At 40.4% G+C, this 12,919-nt stretch overlaps 1 protein-coding gene across 2 annotated transcripts in view; it reads left to right on the top strand.

Moving 5' to 3' along the window:
* Positions 1 to 1,638: 1,638 nt before the first annotated feature.
* Positions 1,639 to 12,919, top strand: part of PSMD1 (proteasome 26S subunit, non-ATPase 1) — a 108,031-nt gene continuing 96,750 nt past the window's right edge. Inside the window, exons 1-5 of one of the 2 annotated variants that reach the window (XM_036857368.1) lie at positions 1,639 to 1,801; positions 5,866 to 5,909; positions 6,545 to 6,618; positions 6,810 to 6,979; positions 10,303 to 10,508. In XM_036857368.1, the coding sequence (XP_036713263.1) occupies positions 1,786 to 1,801; positions 5,866 to 5,909; positions 6,545 to 6,618; positions 6,810 to 6,979; positions 10,303 to 10,508 (510 nt within the window). In that variant the 5' untranslated portion in view covers positions 1,639 to 1,785. Of the gene's footprint in view, positions 1,802 to 5,865; positions 5,910 to 6,544; positions 6,619 to 6,809; positions 6,980 to 10,302; positions 10,509 to 12,919 lie in introns of those variants that run through there. The other variant, XM_036857369.1, reaches the window with a different exon arrangement.

The raw sequence follows: 12,919 nt of genomic DNA on the forward strand, positions 1-12,919 counted from the left end.
GTACATTGTAGGGCCACCACCTTGTCCATGGCAATCCGAGGCATTGCACTCCCACAGGGAGAACAGGGAGTGAGAGGAAGGCTGTGCACAGAAACAGGGAAGAACAAAGCAGAAGAACAGAGCCCAAGATGGGGACTCGGGGTTTCAAGGAGCAGAGGCAGTGGTCAGGGCTGAGTTTTGAAAAAGATTGCTCGGACTAAAGAGTGCAGAATGGAATGAAGAGGGAGAAGCCAGAGGCCTGGGACAGCAGAATGTCCAAGAAGAGAGGGACCTCTCTCAGGGCTCCCATGGGGCTCAGATGAGACTGTGGCAATTACAAGCTCAGCGTCCCAGCCAGAGACAGAATCGTCCTTCCATAGAGAATGTCTTCTTTTTGAAGAGCAGAGATGGCAAACTGGCCACCTCTCTGCTTTAAAACATTTTGAATTAGTTGCCAACATTTTTTTTTGAGATATAATTGACATATAACATTGTATTTGTTTTAGGTGTACAGCCTAATGATTTCGTATTGTGTATGCTGTGAACTGCTTATCACCATAAGTTTAGTTAACATCCGTTACTGCACAAAGTTACAATTTTTTCTTGTGATCAGAACTTTTAAAATTTACTCTCTTAGCAACTTTCTAATATACAACTGTAAGTCGTCATGCTGTACATTCATCCCCAGGACTGATTTATCCTATAAATGGAAGTTTGTACCTTTCCACCCCCTTCACCCATTTCACCCAACTTGCCAACATGTAAAATTCCGAGGATTTCACACAAAATTCTGATTTCTGGCTTTTCTTGGAAAAATCAGAAGCTCTCACGACAGTAGCCCTGCATTTGGCACTTCAACACTGTCGGAGCTAAATTGTTTAGTAAAGCTGGTATAAGACTGCAGATGGCTGTCACAACAGGCATTCCAAATTAGATACAATAAAAAACAGGAACCTGTCGCTACAGAGGGAGAGAGGAACTGGTCAGATGTAAGACAAGAATGGAAAATTTGTTTTTCCTTCAGAACACTTTTCACTGTATATCTTTTTATATTTCTGATTTTTAAACCATGTACAGTATTAACTATTCCAAATGTAAATAAAACCCTTCATTGTTCAACTTTATTATAAACCAGTGCTTACTTAGGGATTCATCGTACTATGATTGTAAAGCATTTATGTTTGGATTTCTTTGGAAGCTGGGCCCTGGTTTTTAAAAATAATGGAAAATCACCCTTCTAAGAAAACGCTCTTTGCCCTCCCGGGATCCCCAGAGGCTTGGCTGGGGCGCGGGGTGGGCGCTACAGGGAGACTTCCTGAGCAGCAGGTGGCGCTACGAGCCCCGCGAGCACCTCTCCTCAACCCGTTTTTCTCAGCAATGGCGGGTGACGGTGGGGGCGGGGGGGGGGTGGGGGTGGGTCCTGTCTCTAGGGGTGGCTATTCTGAAGCCTGATCCCAGGTGCGGACGAGGGTTCCCATTCCCGCGGGAGCGCTGACCTCGAGGAGGATTAGAGAACACCATGGAGCTCTCCGTGCACCCTCCCGCGCGAGGCGGGGCGGCAGTGGCGGCATGGAAGACACAGGCCTGGGGAGAATTCGTGCCAGGCGGCAGGCGGGACAGCGGGCAACCCCGAGGCGGGCGGGGTCCTGGGTGAGAAGCGAGCCGGTGGCCTGAAGAGGCGAGTGACTGAGCCGGGCACCCGGGGAGTCAGGCGGCGCGGCGGAGCGAGCGGCAGGGAGCTGACAGATAGACGGCGCGGCCGGGGCGGCGAGCGAGCGAGCGGGCGAGCTAGTACGGGGCGCAGCCATGATCACTTCAGCCGGTGAGTGGGATCGCAGCCGGCGCCGAAAGGGAGGAGACGCCACGCCGGCTTTTAGCTGAGTCAGGGCCGGTGACTGGGCACCTCCCGGCGGAGCACCGGCCTGCGCGGCTGCTCACTGCGCGAGGCTCACCCCCCGTGCCGGGGGCTGGTAGTGTGGCCCGGGCTCTCCGGGGGCCCCGCGACCCCCTCCGGCTCGGGGGAATCGCGCTGGGCTGACCGGCTCGTTCTTCCTCCGCAGCCACACCCCCGTGCCCGGACACGAGGGGCTTCCTGGGCCCTTCTCTGACCCCGACGGGTTTTCCTTAATTCCATTCCTCCGGCCGTTGACCATGTGGGGCCGTCCGAGCCCAGCCCTTCCTTGCAGGTGGTTAGGGTGGGATGGTCCCCCCGTGCAGCCGGACTGTAAGGGAGCCCATGCTACTTAAGTACTTCTCGACCTGACTTAGCACTTTTCTCTTTAGAGGGAAATCGAAATTAAATTAGGCTTGAGGCGGGTCGTTTCTGGGTCTCTTCTAAGGATATTTAGTTAAAGCACCCAGAGAACTTTCGTGTTCGGTGAAGACAGCATCCTGAAGGCAGACATTATACTGAGAATCCAACTGTGGTTTTGAGGCTAGATGCTAACTAGGCTGCCTTGAAGAGAGAACTCATGGGTGTGCGGGGCAGGTTTCCTGCACTTAGCCGTTGTGTGCGTAGATCGTGGAATGACGTTTGCAGCGGCATAAGCTGTAGAAGTCAGGTTTAAAGTGGAGATTTTTAAGCCCCGGGCTGCAGATGGATGTGCACGTAGCTGTCCTCAGCCTTGGTGCCTTTTTTCGTCTCTGCTCACAAACCTTTTTCTCGTCCTGTTTTACTCCACACTTGCCCCACAAGTGCTTTGCTATAAACAAACTGATAATCAGAGGACAGTAACTTGTAAGGAGCTCCAAACCATGTGTTTTATAAGGATTGCTTAAAGAAATTGGTGGAGACCCTGGGAGACATAATAGTTCTTTTTAAAGACTTGAAGAGCCGTCACCTGTACATGGGATTAGAGTTTTGTCTCCAGTGGGTGCAGATGATTGGGAGATGAATTTTAGTTCAATGTAAGGAAAAGCTTTTCCATCCAGTCAGAGTTCTCTAAAGAGAAAATTAGCACTAAACTTCTTGCTGCTTGTAAATGTAGGCCTCATTGTTTTTCAGATCCCTCTACTTAGCCCACACCACCTTCATCTCTTGCCTGGCTTGCTTTGACAGCCTTAAGATTTTGTTTTTCCAACAATTACCTCCGTATAGTCCATTCTTCGTGTTGTAGTCAGAGTATTCTTTTTTAAACCTTAATCACATAATATTATTTTTTTGGTTAAAATCCTTCAGTGGTTTCCATTGTGCTTATAATAAAATCCAGGCTTATAGGCCTACATGATCTGATTCCTGGCTTGTCTTGTACTACTTTTTTCCTCACTATACCCTAATCATACTGGCCTTTCTGTTCCTTGAATGTGTCAATTTTTCTCCCCTACCTCAGGCCCTGCCACATTCTTTTCCCCCTTTCTAAACTCCTCTTCCTCAAGTTTTCCCTTAGCGTCTCAATCTTTAGCTTCCGCTCAAATGTTAGTCTTTCCTGATCATTCTATTAAAACATGCTGCATCTCTCCCCCTCAGCTGTCCCCTCTCTTCATTACAGTCCTGTAATTACTTTGTTTACTTGTCTGACTACTGTTTTTCTCTCTGTGGTAGAATTTTGGGCGGGAAGCTTTTCATAATTCTTAGAACAACTGCCGAGCAGATGACAGAAGTTCAAAAGTATTTCTCGAATGAAGAAATCAGTTAGCTAATCAAATCAATAAATCAGTCACCAGAGTATTTTAAGTAGAGGCTGAAACAACACTTGGTGGGGATTTAATAGAATTTAAACCTAATGATTTTTGAGGTCTTCCTCTGAGACTCGGTGGTGATAGCATAGTGTGTATTCGTTACTGTCATTGGTTACATTTACTGGATTACTTATCAGCTTCTGCTCCAAACCTTTTGTCACCTGGTTTCCTGTCCTTTGGCTTTCTATGGCTTAGGATCTGTCCCGGGTGCTAAACGGAACCTAACAGGTACTAGTTTGGATTAGTCAGTTTATTTGTTCATTTATTGGCTAGGCACTTGCAGGGCACTAAGAACACAGTGGTGAATAAGAGGTCAGCATGTACTGTTAAGTTTTTCCAAGAGGTTTGGCTGTGAAAGGGAGCGGAGAGATAGAGATAGGTGGTTGCTGGAGGGAGACATGAGAATGAATTTTTTTTTAACATAATAAAGGAAAATTATGCATAAAAGCTTTAAAACAATAGTCTCCCACTCCTCTTTTCCCTTTCTTATTCCTTGAGGCAACTGTTTTCAACTTTTAAGCTGTGTCTTCTGGAGCATACCTTTATATTTATAAATAATATGCTATTTAAAATAATGCTGTAAATCGATAGAGCAACTTTAGGTAATATCTGCTGACTTCATATTATGGCATAAGAGATTTTTTAGCATCCTGAAACCTTCCCCATTCCCCAGGTGCACCTCGTCCCCCATCTAAAGGTGAGTTCTCTTGTTTTTAAGGTGAGAAATATTTGTGTATGGAGTGTAGGTATTTGATTTAGTTGTGTTCCATGGACAACGGCTGCATTTCTAAGCCAGGACAACCATATAACACATTAGTCATAAGTGAAACCAAACGGGAGAGTGTACAGAAATCCATCACCTCTTTTGGTAAAAGCAGTTCAGACATACCGTTGATTGACGGTAAGGGAATGGGTAGCATTTTTAGTATTTTGATAAAGCATTCTGCCATTTATGATCTGTTCCACATTTAAGGTACCCTTGTCTATCAGCTCTTCCATGTCACTAGTTCACAATCCCCCTCCCCTCCCCTGATTGCATTCTTTAATCTGTCTTCTCTTCATGCTGTCAATTCAACCTGTCTGTTCTGGGTTTGTTTTACCAACCTAGAGTACCAAGAAGTTCCTTTTATCTGCTTTCATGCTTTTTGAACAGTAGTATGCCCTAGCTAGAACCATGGCATAGTTTTGTTTGCTAATTTTGTATCTTTTCCTGTATGGCTCTCTAAAGACGAAGCTATTTGGCGAACCTACACTTACCAGTTAGAAATGGCTACATCTCCTAAGGAAAGTTGCCTTGACACTTTTTGTATCAGCTCACAGTTTCAACTCAGTGTTCCGGAATGATTTTAAGACCTACCTGGAAAACATATCTGAGAGACAGTTTAGTTTCCTTCATGGTCCAAGGACGGTAATTTCCCACATCTTTTTTTCTAATAATCCCTTTGCTATATGACTGTACTTCAGGGTGCATTTTTTTGGAGAGGACAGTTATTTCCTTTACTCTCCAGTGTTAGTGCTAATCACCTCAGGGTCACGTGGGGAATGCTGTGCTTCAGTAATTGAAGTCAGAACAAGTGAGATTGCTCATCATTTAGCAGAGCCTTCTAGGTTACTTGTGATACAACAGAGGTGCCTTAATATAGGCATCTTGAAATAATCGAATTATTTTATTCTGTGAGTTGATGACTAAGTACTCCTGCTTTTGTAAATAATTTTATAACTCTTGGTTTATTTTGTGTGAATAATTTTATTCAAAAATTGTGTAGGAAAATTTCTCGTTTTGGTCAGTAAATTCGGCCAGTGATTGTCAAACTGTAATGAATATCCGTATTACAAGGAAGGCTTATGGCTCCATTACTGGACCCCATCCCCACAATTTCTAATTCAGTAGATCTGTGATGGGGCCAAGAATTTTTATTTTTAACAAGTTCCCAGGTAATGCTAATGCTAATTGATCCAGGAACCATGCTTTGAAAACTGTTGAATTAGGCAAATAATGTGATATATATGGTATTATGAGGGTTTGATAACATAGTTAATTCTTAAAATTTGAAATATAAACCTTTTCAGTTTTAAAGAAAAATAATGATTCCTCTAGTGAAGTCACCCCTCAAAAAATACTTTTTTTCCAACTCTGATATATTGTTGACTAAGCGTTAGTTTATCTTAAGATATATATTTCATAATCATATACCTTTTGTCTTATAGCTGGAATAATTTCTCTTCTGGATGAAGAAGAACCACAGCTTAAGGTATGAGTCGAATAAAAATTAACTGGGCTTAATATGAGTACTTCGAAGCTCTTTGAATTTAGTGATATCTGTATATCTTCTTCCATTTAAAATAGCCGTCCTACTTAGTCTATACCTAGTCATTGAAATCTAGCCCGAGGACAGGACAGTATTTTGGCAACAGCAGTGGTTTTCCCTAGAGTTTAACAAAGCTGAGGCAAATAAATCTAAGTGTGGCACCTGGAAACCAACCCCCCACACACCAGTTTTCTTATCAACGGAAATCACAAAAAGTTACTTCTGTATCACATATTTTAAAACTATTTTCATTTGACAAAAATTTGGAATATACTTTGGTTGGCTCTAGGCACCTGAATTCATTTATATCCAAACCAGCAGCCTAGAGTCAATCTTATACATACTGTCAAAGAAGAAAAATGTTCAGTATGATAAGGAATGACATTATGTTTTATGATTGAAAACAGAAAGGAAGTGTGTAAGCCCAATGGAAAATATAAGTCAGTTGGTAAACTTTTGTATTTGTCATTTAGTAAATATGACTTAGAATTTGGCCACTGATTTGTTGGAAACTTTTTTTAAAGGAAGTATAATGGTAAGTCTGTCTCAAAATCGAATTTTGGTTTTATCTTCTACAGGAATTTGCACTACACAAATTGAATGCAGTTGTCAATGACTTCTGGGCAGAAATTTCTGAGTCTGTAGACAAAATGTAAGAATTTACTTTATTTCTATAAATTGGAATAAAGTAGATCAACCTTAATTATCTGTGGATGTGGGTCTGTGGCTTATTAATTCATTTAGAAATTTGCTGCCACTAAATTGCGACTTGAGTATTTAGATTTGGAATTTTTAAGGAGAACCACAGTTTGAACTAGGCCTATACTTCCTAATTTCTTTCAGAGAAGTTTTGTATGAAGATGAAGGTTTCCGGAGTCGGCAGTTTGCAGCCTTAGTGGCATCTAAAGTATTTTATCACCTGGGGGCTTTTGAGGAGTCTCTGAATTATGCACTTGGAGCAGGTGACCTCTTCAATGTCAATGATAACTCTGAATATGTGGAGACTATTATAGGTAATTATCTTCCATCTAGTAAGGCTTTATCTTGTTGGCTTCTTTCTTGCTCTAGTACATATAGCATTTTTTTCCCTGAATTTTTGAGGTTGCCACATTTCATCTAAATTGAAAGTTCATAATCTTCCTACGGTAATTTTATGCAGGCTGAGTTTTTCGATCTGCCTTAGAATTCTGTGCTTTGTTATTTTTTGTTGTAATGAACAGTAACATGAATAACAGTAAAAATGAAGACACTCTACTCACAAAATACTTTAAGAATGAATCTAAGAAATTATTCAGAAACAGCCAACTTAACACAAAGATAGTTATCTCAGTGATTATGTTTCTCTCTTTTCCGATGAGCATACTGTTAAATGAAAAAATTAAATCTGATTGTTGTGAATAACAGAAATTAAATGATAGTAATTTATAGAGTTGTTTCTAACACAGGAAATCATTATTGAGTGTTTCCATCGTACTAGGCACTGTACTGGTCGTTCTTCATAGCATAGTTTATTCCACAGCTGCCCTGTGAAGAAGGAGCTAGCCTTGTTTTACAGATGAGAAAACTTGGGTTTCAAGATGATAAAGACACATGGCTATTAAATAGGAGGGTCAGAATTTAAAACCCAGGCTTACTTACTACGAAATCCATACTGTTTCTACTAGTAACCATTGTTTTTTTATTTGCTTCTGTGTTTTTGAAGTGAGAGGGTAGCACACAGGTAAGGTTCGGGATTCTCTATCTTGTAAGTTGAACCAGCTCTGTAAGAGTTTGTTCAAAGCTTTTGTAGCTTTAAAAATGTTTGAAAACTCCTGTTCTAATAGATGAAAGAAGGGATTGCATACCCTTCAGATGTGTCTTTTTGACTATCAAGCTTTAGATCATAGTTACAGAGAGCCCAAGAGTGTGTTCTCTGTCAAGTGTGTATAGTATAGTTTTTTGAATTGCTGATTAAGAGGACATCTGCATTATTCACCTGAACCCTTAAAAGGAGAAAATTGGTATTCTCTTTCAGAAATTGGGAAATGCTGCACAAGGCAGTCCAGAGAGGTACTTTTCAAATGTCCCTGAAGTTTGAAGTAAGATTTTGTGTTCACATTTAAAATTTTTTTGCCATGATGGTGTGAGAATGTTGCAAGTAAGTTTATTGTTGTTGGGAACTCACTGAATTGGAGTTTTCATCTGTGAATCCTGTGGGAAGAACAGATGATTTTAAAGAATAGACCGTATCATTTGAAACCAGAGCACTTTCCCTACATTAAGTTAGAAATGGTGAGTTAAGTGCATTTATCTCTTTTCTCTTATTTGAAGGATTTTTTTTTGATGAATGTTGATAATTTTTTCCAGTGGTGATCTGCAAGTGCTTGCAATGTTAACATTTTACAAATGATGCTTTTAATCAGGACAGCTGGTCTATAAGAGGTTATGAGGTGGTAGATGCCTTCCTATATATCATCTTAGTCTTAGCTTGTAGAAGGTGATTGTTGACTGGTAGACCAGTTCTGTTTGCTTTTCTTTGTGTGGAAATGGGGTTCACCCTTCTAGTTTTCTTGAGACTATTAGAATGGATTTTTTTAAATGTCAGTGAGATTTGTGAGAGGATATATAAAATAGAATTTAGGAAAGCCTTCCTAGGATCTTAATGAATGTCATAAACAGTACACTCAGAAAATTCAAGGCTAGAATTTTCAATCTTCTCCCAGTTGTAATAAGACTTCAGCTAGGAATGAGGCTCGGTTCTGGAATACAGTTATGACATAAACCTGGTAAGTGAGAGCACAAGTCTCATTTGAAACCTGGGAGGTAACATTTTTCTCCCTCAGTTATTAACTAAGGAAAGCTCCCCAAATGTTATAAATCTGAGATTCCTTTCTGATGAGGTAGGGGTAATGTTTCCTCACAACTGCATTTGGTTCAAAAAGCTCATATTAGGGCCTGGTGAAGATTTTCTGCAACCAAAATTGTTTAAGGTCTGCTTTGTGAGTGCCACTTAGTTCTTACTAACTATACCTGAACCTGCCTAATTCTACCTGGATGGACCCTGAATGTGGTATATTCCAATTTATAAAAGTCCTCTGCTTCCCCCAAAATATAGACCCATTAACATGGGCCATCTAGTAGACCAGCAGTTCTTTATCCTAGTTCAAATCATTTCTGTTTCCTGGGGCTATAGTTGGCAACTAATTAATCTTTTCCTTGTACCTTTCTCTTTGAAAGGGAGGGTGACAGGCCAGTGAGTTATAGAGAGGATAACTGCTATATATGTCGTTCAGCTTGAGTGGCTGTTTTCCTTAAGAAGGTGGAAGAAGGTTTAGGGAAATTTCCTTTCTTGGTTGCTCCTAAAAAGTTTAAGGTATGATTGTAAAGTAGTGTAAGTTGTAAACATGATACCCTTCAGTATGTTGCCTCTTCCTCCCCATTCACCCAAATCATCGTGAAATGGGAAAGCCAAATTATGCACATGCACCACTGCATGAATTTTCAGACTCCCTGTTTGGGGGAGAGGGGAAGTATGTGTGAATAGGTTCAACCTACCTCACATTGAGATAGTGAATATTTTAGCTGATTGCTGGAAAGGTTTTTGGAAATCTTGGGATTGCCTTTAGAACCTGTGGCACATTTCAGGTCATAGACTCTCTACTGTCAAGGATCTAATAGTTTCATTAATGTGAAGAAGTGTAATTTATTGCCATGTGATAATTGCTACAGTAGGGTTTTTGTTAATATCCTCAGTCATGGCAAGTGTTTGTTTTTGAGAGTGAAAACAGCAGCTATTTGTAGCCAACTCTGTAGAATAAGCAGTTTAGTCAAGTTGAATAACATAATTTTGAATAATAAACAGTAACAAGATAGAAATTTTTTTTTTAATTTATTTATTTATTTTGTGGCTGCGTTGGGTCTTCGTTGTGGTGCGCAGGCTTCTCATTGCAGTGGCTTCTCTTATTGCAGAGCACAGGCTCTAGGTGCGCAGGCTCAGTAGTTGTGGTGCACGGGCTTAGTTGCTCCGCGGCATGTGGGATCTTTCCGGACCAGGGCTCGAACCCGTGTCCCCTGCATTGGCAGGCGGATTCTTAACCACTGCGCCACAAGGGAAGTCCTAGAAATGTTTTAAATAATGTCAGCTTACTGGAATTAGTGTGTAGCCCTGCAGTGTAACTGTTATGGAGGGAACAATATTAACTTGAAGGTATAACTTACAACATTTAAAAAATTTGAAATTTGCTCATTACTCCATAGTCATCCCATAAGTTTTTTTTATGATTATAGTAGGCATTGTCCTTTCTAGTAGTATAGCCCAATTTACCAGCTGATCAGAGTTATTTTATTTTCTCTATAGCAAAGTGCATTGATCACTACACCAAACAATGTGTGGAAAATGCAGATTTGCCTGAAGGAGAAAAAAAACCAATTGACCAGAGATTGGAAGGCATTGTGAATAAAATGTTTCAACGATGTCTAGATGATCACAAGTATAAGCAAGCTATCGGCATTGCTCTGGAGACACGAAGACTGGACGTCTTTGAGAAGACTATACTTGAGTCGGTAGGTAGATGATGGAATTTTAGAGATTGCTATTGATGAAGAATCAGCAGAGCAAATAATTAAAACTGAAAATTGCATGGGTAGTGAAAAGAAAATCTAACTTAGATATAATAAGGTGCTCTTTTGAGAACAATTTTATTTTTATATTTATAAAATATAAAATATATGTATTTTATATTTATATTTATGTTTATAAATGAACCTTGGCTGTGTTTTGTGTTTGTCAAATAGTTGCTTTTATCTTACCACATTTATTCCTTTGAGGTCTTGCATGGGGAAGTTGTCTTAATTACCCTGCCCTTTTTAAGAAGACTATATTGGTAAACTACTATTGTAATGCATTTACCATGGTTAAAACTATAAGCTACATTCCTGGTTTGGGGGTGTTTTGAAATAATTACGACAGTTGTAAGTTACCAACCAAAGTGGTCAGAGAGGTGCAAGACTGAGTTAAATGGACATTGATCTGCATGCCCACTTTGCCTGCCTCACTACGTATCCTTCTCCACAAGCTAGCTCTTTGCACTCCAGCCATTTTGACCTTGTCTCTTCTGCTAGATGTACCATACCCCATTCCTCTTGCCAAAAGTATTGCCCCTGCCAAAAACATCTTTTTCCTTTTCTTTCTTTACCTGCTGTATTCCTGTTCAAGATTCACAGTTCAGCTCAACTGTCATTTGTTTACAGATCCTTCTGTCAATCCCTGCCAGGCATACCCTCCTCAACCCTTAGGTCCAGCTAGGTCCACCACATTATAACCTCCTTAAGGATAGGTACTTTCACCACTGGGTCCCCAAAGCCTAAGGCAGTGTTTAGCAGCAGTGGTAAGATTTGTTTAAATGAGTAAATGAATGAATGACCCAATGTCATAGAACGGCCCTTATTTTGCTCTGTTTGATTTTTGTGCAGTTGTAGTTTCCCCTTGTCTTCAGGTGAATAGAACTAAAATATTTGTTTTTATTCATTCAACAAATATTTTTTGAGTGCGTATTATGTGTCAGACACTGTTCTAGACATTGGAGATACAGTGGCAAACAAGACCAACAAAGTTCCTGCCCAAATGGAATAATCCACTGGAGGAATAGGCAGTGAAGCCTTATTCCCTATAAGGTAAAGGGGTGATAAATTTTTAAAGAATAAAGCAGAGTAAGAAATGTGTATTACTTTACATCCCAGTGCACATATACATATAGATGTAACTTAGGATGAAATAATACCTACTTTTTCTACTTATGATGTAATCCTGATATTTTAAAATTGTATTTCATTTTTTAAAAAATGCTAGTCCCATTAAGTTGATTTCATCATGTATATGCTGATAGGTCACAACTTGCTTTTTAAAAAAAAATTTTTTTTAATCATTGAACAAAGCTATCTTTAAATTTTATAGTACTTTACAGTTTTCACAAGTTTCACACAAGATTTCATATAATCCTATAATAACACTTTTTTATCCCCTGCTCCCTTCCCCCTTCCCTGTCCCCACTGATAACTACTAGTTTGTTCTATCTGTGAGTCTGCTTTTATTTTTTGTTTTATTCACTAGTTTGTTGTATTTTTCAGATTCCACATATAAGTGATATCATGCAGTATTTGTCTTTCTCTGTCTGACTTATTTCACTTAGCATAATGCCCTCCAAGTCCATCCATGTTGCTGCAAATGGCAAAATTTCATTCTTTTTTGTGGCTGAGTAGTATTCCATTTTGTATATACATTTGTGTGTGTGTGACACCCCACATCTTTATCCATTCATCTGTTGATGGACACTTAAGTTGCTTCCATATCTTGGCTATTGTAAATAACACTGCTATTGGGGTGTGTATATCTTTTCGAATTAGTGAATTTTGTGAATTTTTAATTTCTCAACTGGCTTTTTGAGAAGTACTCCTGTAGCTCTTCAGCATGCTTATTTATGCTGAAGGACTTTTATAGGTTAGTATCTCAAATATTGGGTATGCTTTGAAGAACCACAGGTAAACATAAATAATCTGGAGGGGCTTCCCCGGTGGCACAGTGGTTAAGAACCCGCCTGCCAATGCTGGGGACATGGGTTTGAGCCCTCGTCCGGGAAGATCCCACATGCCGCGGAGCAACTAAGCCCGTGTGCCACAACTACTGAAGCCCATGCACCTAGAGCCCGTGCTCCACAACAAGAGAAGCCACTGCAGTGAGAAGCCCGCATGCCGCAACGAAGAATAGCCCCCGCTCACCGCAACTGGAGAAAGCCCGCACGCAACAGTGAAGACCCAATGCAGCCAAAAATAAATAAATAAAATAAATTTATAAAATAACTAAATAAATAAATAATCTGTAGTCAAAATTTCCTCGGGAGAGCACCAGCTAGATGTGACAGCACTCAAAGCTTGAGTCACTCAGAGCTGGAGAATAGTTCTATCACATTGTGTTCCTG

The sequence above is a fragment of the Balaenoptera musculus genome, chromosome 7 (genome assembly GCF_009873245.2).
Source record: "Balaenoptera musculus isolate JJ_BM4_2016_0621 chromosome 7, mBalMus1.pri.v3, whole genome shotgun sequence".
Classification (NCBI taxonomy): domain Eukaryota; kingdom Metazoa; phylum Chordata; class Mammalia; order Artiodactyla; family Balaenopteridae; genus Balaenoptera; species Balaenoptera musculus.